The sequence below is a fragment of the Idiotropiscis lumnitzeri genome, chromosome 6, assembly GCF_059441095.1.
Source record: "Idiotropiscis lumnitzeri isolate Australia: NSW breed Sydney's pygmy pipehorse chromosome 6, RoL_Ilum_1.0, whole genome shotgun sequence".
Taxonomy (NCBI): domain Eukaryota; kingdom Metazoa; phylum Chordata; class Actinopteri; order Syngnathiformes; family Syngnathidae; genus Idiotropiscis; species Idiotropiscis lumnitzeri.
Window position 1 is genome coordinate 902,397 of NC_142396.1, and position 20,757 is coordinate 923,153.

Below are 20,757 nucleotides of genomic sequence, written 5' to 3' on the forward strand. Positions count from 1 at the left end.
AATGAGAATCACCTTAAAATCAATCATCCATAAATCACATGCTCCCGTATATAATTGTGTCCTTAAAAAAACACTTTTTTACTCAACTTGTGTATAATACGGTGCCCCGATTTGCGTGCTTCCTTTATAAGTCAGAGTGAATAATACCAATGAATCAAGATTCAAAACATACAGCATAAAGTGTAAATGCTCTTCAGTCCAGGTTCAAAACGATCCCATTGTTTAAGGCAGGGGTGTCAAATTCATTTTTCTCGCCTTAGTTTTGGTTTCGCTCGGTGGGCCATTATGACAGTGAACCCACATTATTATTATTACATATACACAACAAACTGATGGATAACTAGTTTTTTAAATCAGAATCCAGCCAAATGTTGTTTGCTTAATGACCATTAATAGTTTGATTGGTAACCAAGAAAAAGTCTGCCATATTTGAATGTTTTTAAAATTGACGTCAATTTGCAATTTTGGGATTTCAGCAAGAAACACAAAGTCGTGCACGATTTGCCTTCGCGGGCCACAAAATCATGTGGTGGGCCGGATCTGGCCCCCGGGCCTTGAGTTTGACTCCTGTGGTTTCAGGTGCTAGGTGGTAAACTCCGGTCCTCGAGGGTCACTATCCGGCATGTTTTAGATGTTCTCAACATACTTGTGGGCTAAATGCTCAAAAAATAGCATTTTTTTCCCCAATAATGCCACAAGGTACTGACTTTCACATCTGCTTATACCCTGTGGAATGATGGGGAAAAAAATGCCACACGGATTCAATAAAACCAAAAAAATGACCGATACGCAATTTTTACTTCATTTCATTTTCAAATGCATTTGTATAATTTTTTTCTTGCCCACATGAACATGCACAAGTCAATGCATTCCCAGTGTCATTATGGGAAAAATAATGTTTATAGCATTTAGGTAACAAGTCCATTCTAATATACTTGCAAATAAGTTCAAAAGAGTTTGCCAGTCCAAAAATGTGAACTCAACACGCTTGTGAAGTTTGGTGCGCTTGTATTCAACGTTCAACACATTCACGACCACTGACAAATATAGAAGCCAAAATGTCCATCCTTTTTATCTGGACTGCATTATGGAAAAAGAAAATTCACACGTTTGTTGAGTCCAATTTTTATTCAACTTGAATGAAGATAACATTTTATACAATACAATAAAATATTCATTCATGCCGTTTTTTTGTTTAACTTTAATAGACCGAGCACGGTGTCCATGTCAAACTGTGCGTCACGTTACACAAACGTCCATTCATCCAAGCTCTAAATGTGTTTTAGGAGAAAAAAAAAGAACATGACTGATGATGAATGCACACGGCACAACTTATAGTGTGGGCCTACAATTTTTATGAATAAGGCCAGAAGGCCGAAGTCGGAACCGGCCCAGCTCTGCAGCCAAACTGTGAAAAAAGTGCGACTTATCATCCGTAAAATGAAAAAAAATGTGAGGAGTAGAAGTAAAGCATAGTCTGGAAAAATAACTTCTCCACAAAAGAATAGATAGCCCAAATTTCTACTTACGAAGTTACTTGCCATCTCTGGCGCAAAGATAACGGATGACGGAAAGTATCGCTACTTCAGTGCTTTCTCACAGATCCATTGCGATTTGACGCTACATTTCGAGTCGTTCAAACCAATGAAATTCATCATCGTATAAATGTCACCGCAGTCTTCTCCTCCAAATGCTCCATCAGGCTGTCCAAGGGCCCATTCTAACCTACGGGGAGAATTAAAAAAAAAAAAAAAGAAAATTGCCATGAGGGGTTGAGAATAAATGAAAGCCAATAATGCACATATGAAATGCAAATATTATACAACATTTGCTCAATTGTCTGGAAAATGTGTTGCAACCTTCAATCTTATAATTCTACTCTCACAAGATCAGGCCTTTCAATGCATTGCACGTCCTAAGAGAGAGAATTGTTTGTGAGGTAGACAAATATGAAGAGGAAGATGAAAAACAGCCTGCTTAAAAAAAAAAAAAAAAGCCGGATAGAGTCATTTTTTGTTTGGAAACTTGTCGAAGAAGCTGAATCTAGCAACGCAACAAAGTGAAGTCTCAATTTAAAGGAGCAAAAAGAATCACAAATGCCTTTATTGTCATTGTACTCAAGTGTGCCACGAGATTAGAGAGCTCCCCTCTCCAGTGCAATACAACGAGAATTCGATTCAATATATCAATGAGATAAATAAGAGAATAAATAGCGAGATGGAAAATAATACAAAATAGGCAACAAAAGCAATAGAAACTGGATTTAACGGACGGACAATCGTGTCCAGACCACTCAGAACGCCTCAGAACCCGAACGTGCCTCTGTTGTCCGAGATAGGAGCGGAATCACAGATGTGCTCGTGTCGGAGCGGGATGACCTCTGCCAAACCCTCCAAACAGTACAGCAGTGAGCTGCCTCCTTCGCCCCCGCAAACTCTGTGAGAGAATTTCACCCTGGAGCAACAGTAAATTGCTTTTGATTCAAGTCACACCTGTTTTGGTGAACCGGCGTCCCATTCACCCAGATCCAAATTCCTTCCCGGTCCCTGTCGGTCATTCCAATCCATGCAGCCTTGGTGAACCCGGTGAGGAAAGCCTGCCACAAAAACGGAGCACATGATGCTCATTGGCGCGGTGAAAAGATGCGCCGATACCACGGACAGACAGAACAGAGGGGAAATCAAAGCTTTAACTCACTTTGGTTTGACCAAACACTTACGCTCACGATAAGCCGATCATTTGAATCGAGCTCATGATGGTGATCGGGCGCGTGGTCAAGTGCGCAGCTCCTTGTGTCATCCTCATGCTACAGCGAATGTTGCGCCCGCTATAAAAGTTTGGAAGCGGACCAAGATGTTGCAAATCTTGGGTCCGTTCCAGCGACGTTACTAAAACTAAACTAAAGGACGTCAGAGTGAAATCAACCTCGAGTCGCGTGCGAGGAATGGAACGCACTCGCCAAAAACTGCCATTTTGACACTTGTCAAAATACCTGTTCCTGTCTGCTATCGATGATAACCAGGTCGGCATCTCTTTGCAGACAGTCCTCACGGCTCCTGTCCCAATTTCTCCTCTCGGAGGAAATGTAGTAACAATGGAAGTTAAACCGCAGCCAGCCCTGCGGACAGTTCTCTTCTTTCTTGCCTGCGCACACACAAGTTGACTCGAGATTAGATGGGGATTGGTTGAGGTTCAAAAAGTTGCGCGTATATCAAATGTTTGTCACAAGCCTTCCGGCCCACGGCAAAACATACGCCAACAAGAAAACGGCCACAATCCTGCTCATTACAATAGAATGGATTATTTTTGAAAAACTTCTAATCATTAATCTAGTTTTTTTTGTTTTTTTTCAGTTTCAGGGTGCATACCAAATTTTGAGTTTGTTGATCAATTTAACAATTTAAAATTATACATACGAGTGAAGCAAAACAAAAAAAAAATTGTGAATAAACATAAAAACAAAAGAAAAACCAATACAAGTGTTTATTTTCGTTTCCTTAATTTTTCTAATTTTCCTAATCTGATTTCACAATTTATCAAATTAAACACGAAATTTTATCATCTGGTTGAGTTTAAAATAGCACAAAAAATGTACAAAACGCACAATAATTTGCTCTGCCACACTGCGCAGAAGCTGCTCGAAATTTACAGAAAGTTGCTTGAACAAGTCTGTACAAAAAAAAATCTAAAACAAGAACAAAAATTTTGCAATAGCGTGTTTCTGTAAGCGCTGTTAATTTGCGGAATCATTTCCAAACAGACCTGAAAAGGTGGGAATCACATGCAGAGTTCAAAAATAAGTAAATAATAATATATATATATATATTATCATCACAATATCCCTCCTTCGAATAATAGCAGTATGAATTATTTATCCAATAAAAATAAAAAACAGACAGCTCCGCCAGTGATTTGGCAACCTTGACACAATTTGGCCACAACGAGAACCTCAGAAATTGCGTAACGCAGCAGTAAGGTCATATCTTTACTCCCTCCAAAAAACATATTTGTGCAAAAGCTTGTGTTACAGAATGACCGATAACTGAGCTAGAAAGATATTTGTAAAAAAATGGAATCAACCTTGATGAGGCAGCTCTCTGTGACTTAGTCTGAGTGCGATGTTGAGAATTGCTTGAAAGACACACAGCAGTCCAAAGCCCACCAGAAGCACGGAGACATGTCGCGATTCTGTCAAGACAAAATTTTTTTGTAAAAAGACTAAATTAAACTATTCAAAAGTGATATGAAGCAGTCTCGAAAGGAACAAACGATTTTACGTACTTGGCCGAGTCTTTTCTGTTGTATCTTGGTGTGCATTTTTTGGAAACGGCTCATATTCACCAACTTCAACGCTGACTCGAGGACCACGAGACGTAAACGTCGCAGCCATGTCTGAGTACATGCAGTGAGATATGTCGCTTCTGGTGTTGTGTACAAGGAAATATTCCACCATATCCTTCCTGTCACAAGCCATATGAAACTCTTTGTTCCATTTCATTAAAAAAAAAAAGAAATTGCTGCATGTACCGGTATTTGTAAATGTCATGCTGCGAAAATATTTACGGCGCAATTCAATCACTAGCTCACTATTCTTTTATTTGCTCTTAATTTCTATGGACCAAGTCATTCTATTTAATTCATTGGATAACATCATCTAAGGAACCAATATCTGATTTAATATCCTCACTCACTTTGTTTATTAATGACAAAAAGGAAATTGTCAGTCGACCGTACCGCACAATTTAGAGTTTTGTGGAATTTGGACAACCCGCCCACCTTCCTTTCAGATTGTTTGAATTCATTTCTCTCCAATCATGAAAATGACGGGCTCGTGTTGCTCAGTGCTTTTGCAGAGCATTCATTTGTACTTCCGTTTTGAAGAACACCGTTGACGCAAATGTCACGCTAACGTGGCGAGAAGCAAACTTGAAAACACGAGCACAAAATTTCAACAGCCTGATACAAACGTCTAAGAGGAAAAAGAAAAGTCAAAAAATAAAGTATTCCCCCGAAATGGCCAAACATTTTTTTTTCTCTTTTGTGAACTTGAACAAATAAAGAACAACGTATTGTAAAGCAAACAAATGATCTTCTTGTCATTTATAGCTTTATTGCTGTAAACGTGAAGGAACCAATAAATGTAAATCATGTCATCAGCCCAAAGAATCATGCCAAATACTGCAAACAGCACCGGCCCACAAATATAAAAACAAAACATATTGGCAGGCTCTGTACACACTTACATATTTCCACACACAACTAATCACAACAATGCAGTGTTTTGGATTTCATTGTGGAGGAGGAGGAGGAGGAGGAGGAGGAGGAGGAGGAAGAGGAGGAGGAGGAGGAAGGAGATGAGGAGGGGGAAGGAGATGAGGAGGGAGATGAGGAGGGGGATGTAGTTTGGAGAATGGGACAGAATTTGGTAGCCAGAGTGGAGAGGTGTATGATGGACTAAAGAATGGTGGTGGGGGGAAAGGAGGGAAGAAGATTGGGGGAGGATAAAGGCCGGGAGGGGGATACCCGGGGGGCACGTCTGTGCGCGCGGGCGGCTGGCTGGAGTGACGAAAAGGTGCTTGGTTATTCTTGACATTGCAATGCTTGAATGAAGCCGCCGGACGTCCCCGTGTGGCACAGTGAGGCTGCAGAGTGTTCACCGGAAGACTTTCTACAACGGCATCAAAGCCATGAAAGAAACGCCGACATTCTTACGAGGACAATGTGGAGTTTTCATCGTCAGATATTACCTGTGCTGTTGTGCTTCTTTTTTGTGTTTTTCACACTCTTCTTGGCTTGCTGCTCCTTCTCGTCATCACTGTAGTCTAAAGCCTGGAGAGGAGAACAATTTGTTGGAAGATATGCAAGTGACGAGCTGTGCAATTCATCGAAATTCGAGTGCGATTATTACACTCAACGATTAGAAAATTGGCGTAAAAACACACAAACGACATTTGAACAGATTGTTGTTTCTTACAAAAAAATGATTGAATAATTACTAATAATATTATGCGTGTGTGCGCGCGCAGTGTTAAAGTGCCTTCTTGACCATTTCCGAGCTCCAACAAAATTCAGAGTCTGTGAGCACACCCACAAGCTGGACACCTTTTCCATACACTCCTTGTGAAAGGTAAAAAAAAACGAAAATTTGTTCCTCGCCCTGAAATCGCCCAAATTCTTTGGACTTCCCCAAGTTGTGAATCCACACGCGAGCGCACCCAACTCTCGACCTCATCCCTGCATGCCGTCACATCGCCAACAGAGACGAGACTGGTCTCGCAGGCAAATTTAGTTGTGGCATTTTTAACAATGGAAGCAAATATTCAAGCAGCAAAATGTACCTCTACTGGTGGTTCTTGATCATTTTTCCAGGATGCATCTGAGCCCTTTAAACTGCAGGGTGGACAAAAAAATAAATAAATCAACGCAACAAATGGATACATTGTATTAACATTCACTGTGCATCAGATGCTTGCGAGTCTTTGTACTCACAGTTTTAGTTGTTGTAGGAGGATGTATCCAGTATACTCTTTCATATCTGGTGCGTAATAAACAATCAGTCCAAGTGTCAGTCCCTTACTACTTAGATCGTCAGGGGAGTTAAAACGCAAGATATACAGAGGTCTGGATACAGGGCCAAAGACTTCAAAAACCTTGAACGCACAGAAAAGGCAATTCCAATGGACTCGCCGATGACGCAAGTGTTTTGTTGCACTTCATTTTACATAAAAGCGTCCAACCTTGCCCAAAGCGAGTCGATCAGATCGAAAGATGATGCTGTCGTCGTTCAAAGCGGGTGAGTCTTGCAGAGACTGGATTATGACTGCACAGAGAGAGAGTAAATTTCATGACTTAATTGAGCAAATAGACAACAAGGAAGGAAGTGTGCGTTTCTGTATCGATTTACCGAGTTGTTGTATGATGCTCGATACTGTTCCTACTGGCATTAGTCCGACATCGTCTGGTAGTGACACAGTCAGCTCCTCCACCGCAGGCAAATCCTGTACAAAAAGAGGAGTTCGGGGATTGTATATTTACGTCTAATATCTAAATGATTTTGAGATTTAGGGATTATTAAAGCGTTAATTCCGATTTTCATGGAAATTCTCTTGACTTTGCCAGCGTAGGAACACAACTCTTTTGTAAATTGAGGACTTTCTATAAAATCATAATAATAAATAAAATTTAAATGAATGCGTTGGCTCAAAGGATGGGGAATGCTGCGCTACGTCACTTACAGTATTGCTTAGTACTTCACTCGTGTAACTCAAACCAGCACACCAAAATGACTGACCTCAAGTAAAATTTCATCTTTTGTTTTAAAGGGAGCTGCTTGGCTGAATCCATCGTCGTCAGCAGCGTTTTCAAACACGGTGACGGATGAAAAAGAGGAGGAAGAAGAGGAGCTGTCGCTAAGAACAGAAAAGAACCGTCATGAACAATAATTTTCTTTCCATGCTCCAGTGTTCTCTTACCTGTCGGAATCTTCCGACGCTTCACTTCGAAAGCCTTCCGCGTTACGCTCACAGACCGAAGAGGGGATTGCTGCAGCTGACAGCGTCTGTGCGGATCCATGTGCCTCTGGATTCTCTTCTGTATCCGCACTGTTGGATGTAACCAGAGTTCCCAGTTGAAAGGCCTCGTGTGTCCCTGGGGGGGATGGATCCAGCTGTTCATTCTTTTTCAGAAGCATTTCCTCCATCTGAAAGAGTTACAACTGTTTCCAATTTATCACATTCAGAGTCCCACCTCTGCCATTAAATCTTCATGGAAGATAGATGGATTATGCCTCACTTTATAAAGTATATCCTGAAACTTTAATGTGTTTTTTTTTTACTTTTTAGAAAAGTTAATTGGTGTTCAAGGTAACCATTGTTGACTATTTTAAGGCACCTTTTTTGCACAGTGCACAATGGTTGTAAGTGTTGTAAATGTTACCCTACACCTCCAAACAATGCAAAAAGCTAAAATAAGAGAACAAAACATAATAGATATCGTATTATCATAGCGATATCCGACATGAATATCGATTTATGACATTTTGTCGATTTCTTTCAGTTCTTGCGGTCAACGACAGGAATGGCGTGTTGGCAACAAATGATCACAAAGTTGTGACATTCAGAAAATGAATGCAGTGAAAAAAAGCACATTTTTCAATTTGCATTATCTAGCAATGCATCACTCAGTTGAAAACGTTAGCAAAGCTCTGGAAAGGTTTTTGTCAATTTTGTGTCACAATGGCTGACAATAAAACGAGAAGCACTTTCCACAGTCAGTAACCCTTACTTTAAAAATTTTTAGTTTTTTTTGTTTTAGGTAATATTGTTTTAGTGCAGGGGATGAACCAGAAAGTCATTTTACCCATCGTTTTTACACACGCGTCTGTGCCTTGACTGAAGTACAGCGTGATCAATTTTATTCTATAAATCGTTCCGAAATGTTTACAGTTTTCTAAAATAATAAATAAAAAATGATCGCCATACCTTTCAGCGTGGAATTTTATTTTTCTTCTACTTCTTCATGGTTGGCGCTGTCAATAAACGGGCTGTGTCCAAATTCATATGCAGAGTTCTCCGAAGACTAGATGTTTTTGACCCCTTTACGTCACTTCCGGCGCGACACACTTACACGTGGTATCCAATTTGAAATTAATATTGCACAAATTCGACATGCGGTCCACGGAGCCTGCTTGAGGAGGAGACTTTGAATGCGTCGAAGAACCCAGCCTAAAAATTGTTTTTCTACAATTATGAATTGAATGATTGAATGAATTATATGCGGTACCAGAAGTGACGTCACGCAGAAAAAAACCCCGCTCCCTTCTTCCGAGGAGGCATATTGTCTATTTGGACACAGCCACGATCTGAGACTCGTGCGCGATGTGAGTCGCGCATGAGCAGAAGGTCGGCGGAATTATCTGACTACGGCAACTGTACTAAGACAAAACACTTGGTGACGCCGCTGCATTATATGTGGTACGCATTCGCTTAACCTTCATAAAGTGTTTTCTAATGCCATATGCAATACTCACGTGTCATCGTGCTGCAACCACAGGTAATTTTTTCCCAACTTTTAATTTCCGTGGAACTAACCGCAGTAGGCTACTATCTACCCATCCGTATATATATTTTGAATCAACATCCAGCCAAATTAAACAAAACACTACTCACTGAAGCATGTACGGCACAAAAGCAAGCACACAAACAACATTTTAGTGTATGTACAATTAAAAAAAAAACATTCTAAGGTCTTTATATCTTCATGACAGAAAAAAGTTCATTTCTTCTTGATATTTTCTCAGAAAATCATTACAAGAATAGATATATTTTTGGAACCTTTATTAATAAAAACCAGAATGCAATAATATTTTACATTAAACATGATAATTACAAACTGAGCACACAAGCAACAGACACCGAACTTTGCACTATAACAACAGAAACAACAAAAGAGAGTTGTATCCGGAAATTAAAATACCAAGCCATTTATAATTTTAACCATCTCAAACATAAACTTGATCATGATTAATATCACCGGCCCACCAATTCCCAAGTTTGATCCTAAAAAAATGTACACGGACCTGGTTGCTTGAAGAGACATGGTGCGCCCTCTTCTGTGCGTTCTGGATAGTGCAGTCCATGTGAAAATTCCTACAGAAAGCAAGTCTGCGTGGAATTAATTCTAGTATGAGTAAAGGTCAGAAATCAAAGGCGAAACATTATGGTGCAATTTATTATTTTGTTGTGCTCAGATGCCTGTCAATACACAAGCACGTGAACGCATGCGGGGTGACACGCGCGCACACATTTGGACGCAAACACGCACCACTATCAAGTAAACTGCAATTGTCAACGGGTATTTTTGCTGGGTGATTTGTTGTGATTTGCATAGACGGACATTCGACCCCAGCGACGGAAACGTTGCGAAGTTTTTTTTTTAAAGGACGGACTAAGCAGAAGAAGCGCGTTTCCCTGATGGGGGGGGATACTGCTGAAAGGTAAGGATGGGAGCGCTTTAAACACACACTCACGCCCCCCCCCCACACACACATACACGTACACGTACACGTACTAACACGTGTTCAGGTGTCATTTTCCGGAAATGTAATGCATAATTCAGTTTTGCCGTACATAGCTAATCACTGAACAAAGGCCCATAACTGCTTCGACGCGTCAGGATAATTTAGCTTTTATTTTGGAAGCAGAATGATCGCTTCCGGTCAAACTGACGCCTGTACTCACCAGCAACAACCCGCAGGCGTGCATTGACACGACTTAAGTGTTTCCACATGACCGATTTTTAACTCTTAGTGGGATACGTGTATGCAGCGCGGTTCTTCTTTGGAACAAAACCTGGACGCTAAGAGAGACAAAGAAAAAGAAGAAGAAGGCTGCGATTCATATTTGCCAAATGAGAGATTTGTATGAAGCGCGCACAGAGCGAAGTTTGTTTGAATGTCCTTTTTTAAATGCTCAACGGACTTCATCAAAATGCACCTTGTGGGAATAACCTTTTTAATAGCCCAGCTGCTCTATAGCAACTTTGCCAGCGACTTGAGCGACAGCGACTATTACGAATATGACGAGCGGATGCAGGAGGACGAGTCTGTAAGTTGGACAAAAACAAAGTACCTGCATGCATGCACACATCACCTGTTCAACTTGGCTATTTATTTGGTTCTAACGGGGCCATCTAAGTCCCAATTCTCCCCTCACTTGTTTTATTTTGATCTTTGTTAGTGGGTTCTATAATCATTTTCACGTGGGTTTTAATGTTAAATATGGAGTTTAAAAAAAGCTGCAGTAAATGGATAGCGGCATATATCGAATTAATATGACTAATTTGACCCACTGTAACAGCAATCAAAGGGGAAGTGTAATTTAATATACTGGTGCTGAATTTTGATTTCTTGTTTCATGAATAATGCCAATAAGTACAGTGTTGCGTTTTAACCTGTCGAAAAGATGAGTGTTCTTTTTTTTTGTCTTTTTGAGGGGATTATAGCTGGTTCTTAGAAAAGGAAAAAAAAGAAAATGACTGAATTTCATTTTTTTCTTTTACTCTTGGTGTATAACCTCTAAAATAGACACCTAATATTGTATGCATTTTTACTTTTTTTTTTTTTATTTTTTACATTTTTTGGCTGATGTTTGATATTATTTGGAGCTTCTGCAGAAGTGTACCGAGTCAAACATATAAGGAAGCATGCAGTGTGTTGCCATTTATTATTTGCATACAGACAATGAAACTAATCCTTTTACTAATCACAATTATTTATGTGTCACGTTTGCTACCTGTTTAAAGAACTCGTCCTGTAATATAATGTCAGTGAAAAAAGTGAGTTGAAAGAAAGGGAGCTATTAGGTTGTTCCAAGTGGACGGATTAAGAACAAGTGTTTTGAAATCAGCCTGAGAAAAGAGCCAATGAAGACTGTCACGGAAGTCAAGTATAAGTTCCTTGGAAATACGACCTTGAGAGGATTTAGCAAAGAAGTCAATCTCCGCCATTTAATGATAATCATTTGACTTTTTGTTTGCCCCTTGCCCTGAAAGCACTTCATTATTTTAAGGACTTTAAGTGGAACTACCTTAGAAACAGCTTTTGTATCACAAGTTTGAAAATGTTGTTTTTTCGTTTGTGTTAGTCAAACAATAATTAATCTTAGCAGTCATTTAACAGTTAATCACCATGTCTGTTCCAGTTTTTTTCAGTCGCTTTGGTTCATTTCTCAGATTAGAATTGAAATTTGCAAAAAAAAAAGTATTTGCATTTGTCCACCCCAAAAAAAATCATACAAATTTGTCCCCCCCCAAAAAAACATACAAATATCAAAACATCAAGGTTCCCCTCCAAAGGTTTTTGTGAGAGAATGTTGCCACTTTACGAGGCAAATGCAAACAGGCAACCTTCCAACGGCATTTTTTTGATGCTGAATCGGCTTAAACATTTTTTTTTCAGGAAAGCAGATGCCACTGACGTTTATATAAGCCAATACAACACAGCTTTATTTATAGAGCGCATTTCTCAACAGATGGAGTTGTAACAAAGCGCTTTGCACTTTTGTTCCTGATACTCACTGACTAATCGAAAGCTAAAAAAATAATTTGAACTGCTTTGTTCCATCAACATTTCTTAATGACTCATTTTGGAATTTTAATTGTAGTTAGTTTTTATTTCGTTTGGAGTTTTTTTTTAAATGTAACAAATTTTAAGTTTTCAGTTTTTTATTTTATTAGTTTTGTTTTTTTCAAAAACAGTTCTAGTTTTTTTTTTACGTGTTTCACACATGTGCAAGATTAAAAAAAACCCCACAAAAAAGGCCATTATTGTGCAGTGAAAATTCAACAAAAATATCATTTCAAAACATTTTGACAATGAAAGATTCTTGCGACTTTATTGCACGTACTCAAACGGGTAGGCTTACATCGCTTCCTCCAACGATTGCGATGTAGCCAAGTTAATAGTCACCACACTTTGTACGGTCAAGATGTGACATCAAAACCAAAACCAGCACCCTGTATTAAATGAACAGCATCCTAGCAAACAATAAAATAAGCAAAACAAAGAGCAAAGAAATGCAATCACAAGTGCTGCAAAGCATGCTGGGCATAATTCAGCCTCCCAGCGACGCTACGATACTTTCATGTACTTGCAATGTGATGACTGTGTTACATTTTGTTTTTGTATCCTGAATATAACAAGTCTGCAAGATCCGATTAAATGACGAACGAGCAAATTCAGTAAACGCTTCAATGTGTGAACGGCAAATACTGCAAAGTCAATATTTAACGCTAGTCTCCACCAATATGCAACACACGACGTTTCTAATGCGCACGAAAGCAGCCCAAAAATATCAAAGTTATATCTAAAATATCAGATCACACTTTGCCTTTGTGCCGTTGCAAGCGCCAAACCGTTTGCTTGGTATTTTCTCAAGGAAGGTCTCGTTGTCTTCTTGTTTCAGGACTCTTCGCCAGAGCCAGACACGGAACGGAGCTTGCGCTCGGCTTCCAATGTTGATGAATTGATGAGTCTTATCTACCCTTTCTACTGGGCCGCCCTGAAGTGTCGATCTAAATTCCCATTTGCTCCGGTGTCCAAACTGTCTCGCCACCTGGAGCCAATAATTGAAGCTGACAAGACAAACGTTGCAGCCGCCTATCTCAACTTGGATGTTCTGAAAAGTAGGGATTGTTTCTGCTGTCTGTATTTTCCTCTTTCTCTCGTTTCACTCTTACTTTACTTATTGAGTCAATTCTCTTCCATTTTCATTAAAAGTATGTGACGACCATTTTGGGGACAGAGAGAGAGAGGGGGGGGGGGGGGGGGGGGCTACACCGACCGATGGGGGATCAAGACGGGGGTGACCGACGTCACAAAAGCAGAAATTCATGCAGTTTAGTTTTCATGAAATCACTGACCCAATTAACCCCAGATTTTTTTATTTGCGGTTTGGCTCAGGTTCTATCCCCGTTAGATTTTGTAAAAATGACTCGTTGAGCTTGGCAACCGGTTGCGGTGTTGGTGGGATGCGTACAACCATAACACTGCCCAACCCGATCACATCGAATTGTATCTCCTTTGCTCAAATGAAATGCAACTTAAGTTGCTTATTTTGGCTCTCAATTGCTTCTTCACACAGCTGTGCGTTGCCTGCTCTCTCTCTGGTAGTGAGAGAGAGGGATTACATCCATTTTGGTGACCAGGCTTCCAGACACGACTGAACTGGTCAGAAATGAAAAAAGGCGTCAGCCACAATGTGCTTCCTTTCTCGATTATCGAGCATCGGCGTCGTGCTGCAATGAAAGGGAAGTTTGCATCCGAAGTATTTGTGGTTGAACTATTCCGTGACTTTAGGACTCTGTTTCTAACACCAGGTAGCCATGACCCTTCTTACCCGCATCGTGGATGACCGGATCATGCGCTCTAGACCGGCGTGGAAAAGCGCAAGACGAGGCTCTTTCAAGTGCAAAGCAATGCGCCAAACAAATAAGTATAGAAATAAACAACTCGGCCACCACTTAAATGAATTGTCAACCGTTTGGTTCGTCGCCATTGTCGCGATGAGTCGATGAATCGTAGCTGCCCTTGTTACCTCATGTACAGGACAAAACTACGCAACAAGTTACACCGACGGGGGCACCGTGACGGGGAGGAAACGGATGAGAATCACAAAGACATTTGACGTTTGAGTGGGGGCGGCCACATATTGATGAACCTTGGATGCTCTGTGTGCAGGCATAGAATCCGAGTGGAGAAAGACTCGGTGCATCCCCAGGGAAGTGTGTGTGGACGTGGGCAGGGAGTTTGGGGCCCCCACCAACATCTTCTATAAACCACCATGTGTGTCCGTCTACAGATGTGGAGGATGTTGCCACTCTGAAGACAAACAGTGCAGGAATATTTCCACTGGTTACCTCAGCAAAACTGTAAGCACATGACTTTTCATCAATGTTCTTGTGATATAGTTATTGTGTCGTCTCAATGTCAGCATATAATCATTCGAATCCGAGCTGAAGCCAATAATTGACATCCCGGCCATCACGCGCTTTGTCCGCATTTGTGCTGATTGCAGTCCTTCTGCTCGCTCTGTGTTGCTGTAAACATTGTGCTTATTTTCTTTTGTAAATGTTATTGTATTATGTATACGTATATTATATATCATTCAAACAGAACAAATTATATATAAAAAAAAAAGCGCAGGTAAGCATTCCCCAAAAAAGGTGGTGGTGGATGGGGTTAATGGGGGGGGGGCTGAAAAAAAAATCCTCAACCTATTAGAAAATATTTTGAAAAAAAATATATAACTAGTTAAAAAATATATTCAATGTTTCAGATAACTGAGGTGAGACATTTTAATGTCTAAAATGTGTTTGATTTTGCAGCTTTTTGAAATCTCAGTACCAATTGCCCAAGGCACCAAGCCAGTGACTATTAGTGTGGCCAATCACACGCAGTGCTCTTGTTTGTCCAAACTTGACATTTACAAACAAGTCCACAGCATCATCAGGAGATCCTTGCCTGCGTAAGTAATCAACTCCCATTTCGTTTCATGCCGTCATGTACTGCAAAAGGCAAACATTAAAAAACTTTCGAGTGCTTTCCATCTCATTTCTCGGTCGTCACAATGCTTATTGTGTTTGTTCTAAAAATAAAAAAAAAAAGCCTGTGCGTTTCCCTCGAATTGTCCGGCTCCCATTTGGAAAGAATATTTTCGGATTTTAAATAGTAGGCCTAACATTTCAATCTGATATGCGATGAGTCCGTCTTTTCGGGTTCATTTTGTGCTGCGTTTTATTGATTTATTGATCACAATGCGACATTGGGTTAACGAGCGTGCCGCGGCGCAATATATTTCGTTTCATCCGAATGAACGTTGTACTTTTGCCTCTCACAACGGATGTGAATTTTGTTCCAGGTGTGTCACAGCCAATCAGACGTGCGCCCCAAATCAAACTTGGAGCAGCAGAAAGTGTCGATGTGTCAGCGTAACCCGCAAATTGTCTGTTGGAAGGTCAACCCAACTTGGTGAGCATTTTCTTGCTTGTCGAAAGTCTGCACGTATCGTGTGCTCTGAGAAGTGTTTGTCTTTCCAAATGGTTTCATCAAAGAAAATAGGAGGAAATAAAGGTTATGCAAAACTCAGATGGTCATCCAAAGAATCCAAGTCTTTTTTTTTTTTTTTTTCAATTTATCCAAAACATTTTTTTGTAGATCTTGGGCTGTTCCATAAGCGTTCCAATTTTCACAAATCGACGTGAAACGTGCAAGCGGGATCGCTTCGTTAAAGTTTTGTCGGGGATGCTATCGAGACAATATTTCTGACAAAAGTTGAACTCTTCTTGTTTCTCCGCCGCTTCCCTCTACAGACACATTCTCAGCAAATGTGTGTGGCCCACTTAAGGAACTGGATGAGGAAACCTGCCAGTGTGTGTGTCACCCGCTCGATCCGATTCAACGCTGCGGCACCAACCGCCACTTTGACGGCAATACTTGCCAGTGTGTCTGCAATAGCGCACCTTACAACGCATGCCCGCAAAACCACGTCTTCAGTACGGATACGTGTCAGTGCACATGTAGCAAGACTTGTCCAATGCACCGGCCTCTCAATCAAATAAAGTGCTCCTGCGAATGTCATGAGTCACCCAATAAGTGTTTTCTAAGAGGACGCAGGTTTCATCATCCGACTTGCAGGTAAGACACAATGCTCGTTATTGGCTTTATTACCGTCATCGTACTCCAGATTATCTTCCGTTTATTTGAGGTCGGGTCACGGTCGCAGGGAAGCCCAGACTTCCCTCGCCCCATTCTGAGCTGTTTCGCTCTTGGTTGCCCAGTGGAACGCCTCACCCGGAAGGCGTCCAGGTGGCATCCTGATGAGATGCCCGAGCCACCTCATCTGGCTCCTCTCAATGTGGAGGGGCAGCGACCCGACTCTTAGCCAATGACCCGCAGCTCATGACCATATCAGCTCCCTCTTCACCACGGCGGACGATACGGATTCCGAAGACTGCACCGATCCGTCAGTCGATCTCACGCTCCATCCTCCCCTCACTTGTGAATAAGAAGAACTCCACTTTTCATCCCTGGACCTGGAGATGGTACTCCACTCTCTTCCAACTGACGAACATGATCTGAGATTTGGATGTGCTGATTCTCTTCCCAAGTGCTTCACACTCACTCGAATGAGAGTCGAAGATGTCGGCTTGAAGACGGGATAGAAAAAGCATAAAAAAAAAGACACCCTCAACACCTCGCCTAAGCCTCCAAATCTGCTCCATTAAAGTTCTGAACAGAATCAGTGACAAAGGGCGGTCCAAGTAGAGTCTAACTCTCACTGGAAACGCATCCGACTTAATACCGACAATGGGAACCAAACTCTGACACCGGTCGTACCGAGATCCAACAGTTCGTACTCTCGGAGAACCCGCCACAAGATCCCTCGGGGTACGCGGTTGGACGCTTTCTCCAATTCCACAAAGACTGGTTGAGCAAACTCCCATGCACCGTTTGAGTCGCCTGCCAAGGGGGTCGAGCGGCTCCACTGTTACACGGCCATGATGAATAGCTCACTGCTCCTCCTCAATCTCAGATTCAACTTTCTGATGCATTTCATTTCCAGCGCCCCTGAATAGACGTTGCCAAGGAGGCTGAGGAATGTGATCCCCCTCCGAAAAAGGGGAACCACCTCTCGGGTCGGCCAATCCAGAGGCACTGTCCCCGACGTCCATGCGATGTTGCGGAGGCGTGTCAACCAGGACGTCACCACAACATTCAGAGCCTTTAGGAACTCTTGGCGGATCTGATACACCCCCCCCCCGGGGTCTTGGCACCAAGGAGCTTTTTAACGACCCCAGTGACCTCAAGCCCCGAGAAAGAAAAGCCCACTTGAGAGTGCCCAGACGTTGCTTCCCCGTGGGAAGGCTGTCGGTGGAATTGAGGAGGTCTTCGAAGTATTCTCTTCGCCAATTCACAACATCCTGTGATGAGGTCAGCAGAAACCCGTCCTCACTCTTTCCAGTTGCTGACGCTGCACTGTTTTGCTCCTCCTCAGACGGCAGATAAGGGACCAGAATGTCTTCAAAGCCATCCAGAAGTTATTCTCTATGGCCTCACCGAACCCTTCCCAAGCCCGAGTGTGTTTAGTTTAGCGTTGTTGTTTTTTTTTTGTTTTTATTACTGGTGAACAGTTCCTCTCTCGGGGCAGACAAACAGACGGTCTTTTTTTTCCCCTGCCTTTCTTTTTATAATATCACCCGCATATGTCTCCAACAAACCGGTTCATAAGATTTGCTTTCAAAACCGCTTTTATCTCACATTGTCGCGGTCAGAGTGTTAAGAAAAATCGTAGTCATTAAGAATCTCAACATTTCAGTCTGACTGCATAACAAATCTTAACTTGATGACGCATGTAATAGTCCTCATCTTTCCATTTTTTTGTTGTTGTTGCAGTTGTCTCAGGCCTCCTTGTGTGGTCAGGAGACGCAAGTGTGAACCAGGATTTTCCTTCCGCGAAGAAGTGTGCCGTTGTGTACCATCCCACTGGAGACGACTAGACTAACGGCTAAAAGCTTGAAGTCGTCGGTGCGTTTATCGCCGACAGACCGTTGGGGTGTCAATCATCCGCCTGGTCTTTCGCCTTCTTCAAAGCGTCACCCGTTGGTGTCTTGTGACTCGTCTTCATCAGCTGATGTTTGACGAAGGCGAGACCCCCCAGGTCAATTCTGACGGGTAGGTCACGCCCTCGGCTGTCCGTTCGCCCCCTACAGGTGGTAGAGCGCATGTACGCTCTCTCTCGTCCCTGCTTTAGTCCAGTGCTTCCCAATTATTTACTGTGACGCACCCCCTAGCAAGATCAGAACAAAAAGCAACGACTTCAAGTCGAGATAAGAGACAGAATGAATTTTATTCCCTCACTAAAAGGCCGTTCATGAGCTTTGAATGTCAACGGAAATTGTCAACCCTGCCCTACAAACCTGTTTGCCCTGACCGGATGTCAGAATGGACTGCGTCGGCGGCTGTTCACGTTGTTGGAAGTGAAGCGTTTTAGTTTTTGGAATGATACACAATCTCGTTTGTCTCCAATGCTGAAAATGTCCTGACCTCACTAGTATTTTGTTACGACAACTGTTTTAAGATATTGTCAAAAAAAGTTGATGACCAATGTGACTGGGCGGGCGCACAGTGGCAGAGCGGTTCGCACTTCTGCCCCCCCCACCCCATCCAAAAATATGAATGTTACATTATTTGAAGACTTTGAATGTGGACGATTGCCTTGTGAGTGGCCACAAAGGCCTCTTGACCAAAGCCAACCGGGAGAGACTCTAGCCGTCCTGTGACAAATAACGCCATGCCTGCTTCACGGATGCCTTTGTGTCGGAATATTCGTGCAAGATCATGCTTCACTAATTTATTGATTGTCATTTTGAAATCTTGATATATTGTCAAATTAATCGATGCCACGGATGCCCTGTGAGCAGTATCGTGTTGAAATATTTGGATTGGAAAAAAATGTGCTTCATTGTTGATGGAATTTGTTTTCACTGTTGTACATTAACGCAATAAAATATCTCTTGAATTTGAGCTTGTTTTCCTCTCAAAAGAAAGACTGTTCGGTGAGGCATTTTTGTGTCTTGCGTTGTTCTGAAGGTTGTTCCACGACAAGCTCATGTGGCGAAAGGGCGACAAGGTGAGATGAATTGTCGACAGCGATGTCTCGACAAAAGTCATTTCGTTGCTTTTGCTCTTCGTTCAGCGGATGAAAGGCGTCGTCGTTGTTGGAGGCTCAACCTTTGTAGTGTGTCGAAAAAAAAGCAATTGGAAAGAAGAACGTGACTCTTTATATATGTTGCATGGAAGCACAGTACATGTGACTTAGCCTCAGGTGATCGACCAACAGCTTGAATGGATTGAAATTTTGTTTTGCTTGTAAATTCTTCATTTCATGATTTGAATTTGTCAAAAATAATGTTAATATCAAGCTAAATATAATGTTAGTAAAGACTGATCAGATCACCCGGTTATCGTTTCGTGTGGATCTCAACTTTATACTATATATATATATATATATATATATATAATATATAAAACACAGCAACTAGATGTGTTAGCAAGAGAATTTGTACAGTGTAATGTTTTTTCGTTTCCAGGAAATTAGGGCTGGAATGTTTGGAAGTTCAGTGAATCCACACACACACACTTGAAGACTATAAGAGGGAAGGAAGTGAACAGAATTCCCCAGGTCTGCTGATAGGAAGATAAGATGTCGGTGCGCACAATTGTGGCAAAGATAGATAAGTCAAGTAAAAGCCATGAAAAGAGTTCACAGCATATATTACAGTTAAATCCGGTATTAACAATCCCGTTCCTTCCTGCAATTCAAACCCAGTTTGATTTATTTGTGTGTGTGTGAGTGTGTGTGTCCACACACACATTTGTGCACATGCGTGTGCGTCTGCGCACAGATGAGGTTGTGGTGAAAATTTTGAGCACCACAAATTGTTGAGAACTCGGAGCAAATGGGTTGCGTGGCGCCATCTTTCCTCAGAAAAGTAATGATTTCAATGTTATTTGTAGTGAGCAAGTTGTTGGAAAAAATGTCAAATAGATTTATTAGGATATATTTTTTCAACTTTTAACGAAACAAATATTGCGTTAAGAGTGACATCATTTTTGTAGAAGCCGGTTTCATTTTTTTGTTTGGTCAAATTCCATTACATAAGATTTACCATAATAATTTCTTTCTGCGCAGTCGACGACCGATTAGCACGCCCGCCTCACGGTGCCGAGGTTGCGGGATCGATTCCGGCTCCGGCCTTCCTTTGTGGAGTTGGAATTTTCTGCCCGCGCCTGCGTGGCTTTTCTCCGGGTATTTCTTCCCAAATTCCAAGAAACTTGCATGGTAGGTTGATTGGACACTCGAAATTGTTCAAAGGTCTGATTTGGCGTATTAATGGTTGTTCATCTTTGTGTGCCCTGTGATTGGCTGGCAACCCGTTCAGGGTGTACCCCGCCTACTACCCGCGGGCATGCTGGAGCCTGGGATAGGCTCCAGAATGCCCGAAACCCTTGTGAGGATGAGCGGCTCAGATGATGGATAGAATTATTTCTTTCATCAACAGAGCGATGCCAGCAATTTTGTCCACTTGTGTGAAACGTTGTACAGTAAAAAGAAGTGTCATGCTGCCATCTAGTGCACGATTTGATTTGAATCACTCTCGGCCCCCAAATGGTCAGAGCGATGATCGCTTAAAATAAGA

General features: G+C 41.7%; 3 protein-coding genes across 3 annotated transcripts; 1 reads left to right on the plus strand and 2 right to left on the minus strand.

Moving 5' to 3' along the window:
* Positions 1–1,205: 1,205 nt before the first annotated feature.
* LOC148334410 (CD209 antigen-like protein C) lies at positions 1,206–4,390 on the minus strand. The gene is made up of 5 exons (XM_088299436.1): positions 4,282–4,390; positions 4,081–4,188; positions 2,993–3,144; positions 2,493–2,596; positions 1,206–1,725 (listed from the first exon to the last, which is right to left on the minus strand). Exons 1-5 carry the CDS (start codon positions 4,388–4,390, stop codon positions 1,581–1,583), a joined length of 618 nt encoding a protein of 205 aa, XP_088155562.1. The 3' UTR covers positions 1,206–1,580.
* An 898-nt stretch (positions 4,391–5,288) lies between these two features.
* Positions 5,289–8,540, minus strand: LOC148334411 (uncharacterized). The gene is made up of 9 exons (XM_088297988.1): positions 8,481–8,540; positions 7,473–7,699; positions 7,292–7,409; positions 6,905–6,998; positions 6,738–6,820; positions 6,490–6,650; positions 6,339–6,390; positions 5,748–5,829; positions 5,289–5,668 (listed from the first exon to the last, which is right to left on the minus strand). The coding sequence occupies exons 2-9, from the start codon at positions 7,697–7,699 to the stop codon at positions 5,289–5,291; spliced, it is 1,197 nt and encodes a 398-aa protein (XP_088154114.1). The 5' UTR covers positions 8,481–8,540.
* Positions 8,541–10,202: 1,662 nt separating this feature from the next.
* On the plus strand, positions 10,203–19,040 carry LOC148334412 (vascular endothelial growth factor C-like). The gene is made up of 7 exons (XM_088298869.1): positions 10,203–10,604; positions 12,963–13,182; positions 14,237–14,427; positions 14,884–15,023; positions 15,417–15,526; positions 15,868–16,192; positions 17,951–19,040. The coding sequence occupies exons 1-7, from the start codon at positions 10,452–10,454 to the stop codon at positions 18,057–18,059; spliced, it is 1,248 nt and encodes a 415-aa protein (XP_088154995.1). The 5' UTR covers positions 10,203–10,451; the 3' UTR covers positions 18,060–19,040.
* The last annotated feature ends 1,717 nt before the right edge of the window (positions 19,041–20,757 follow it).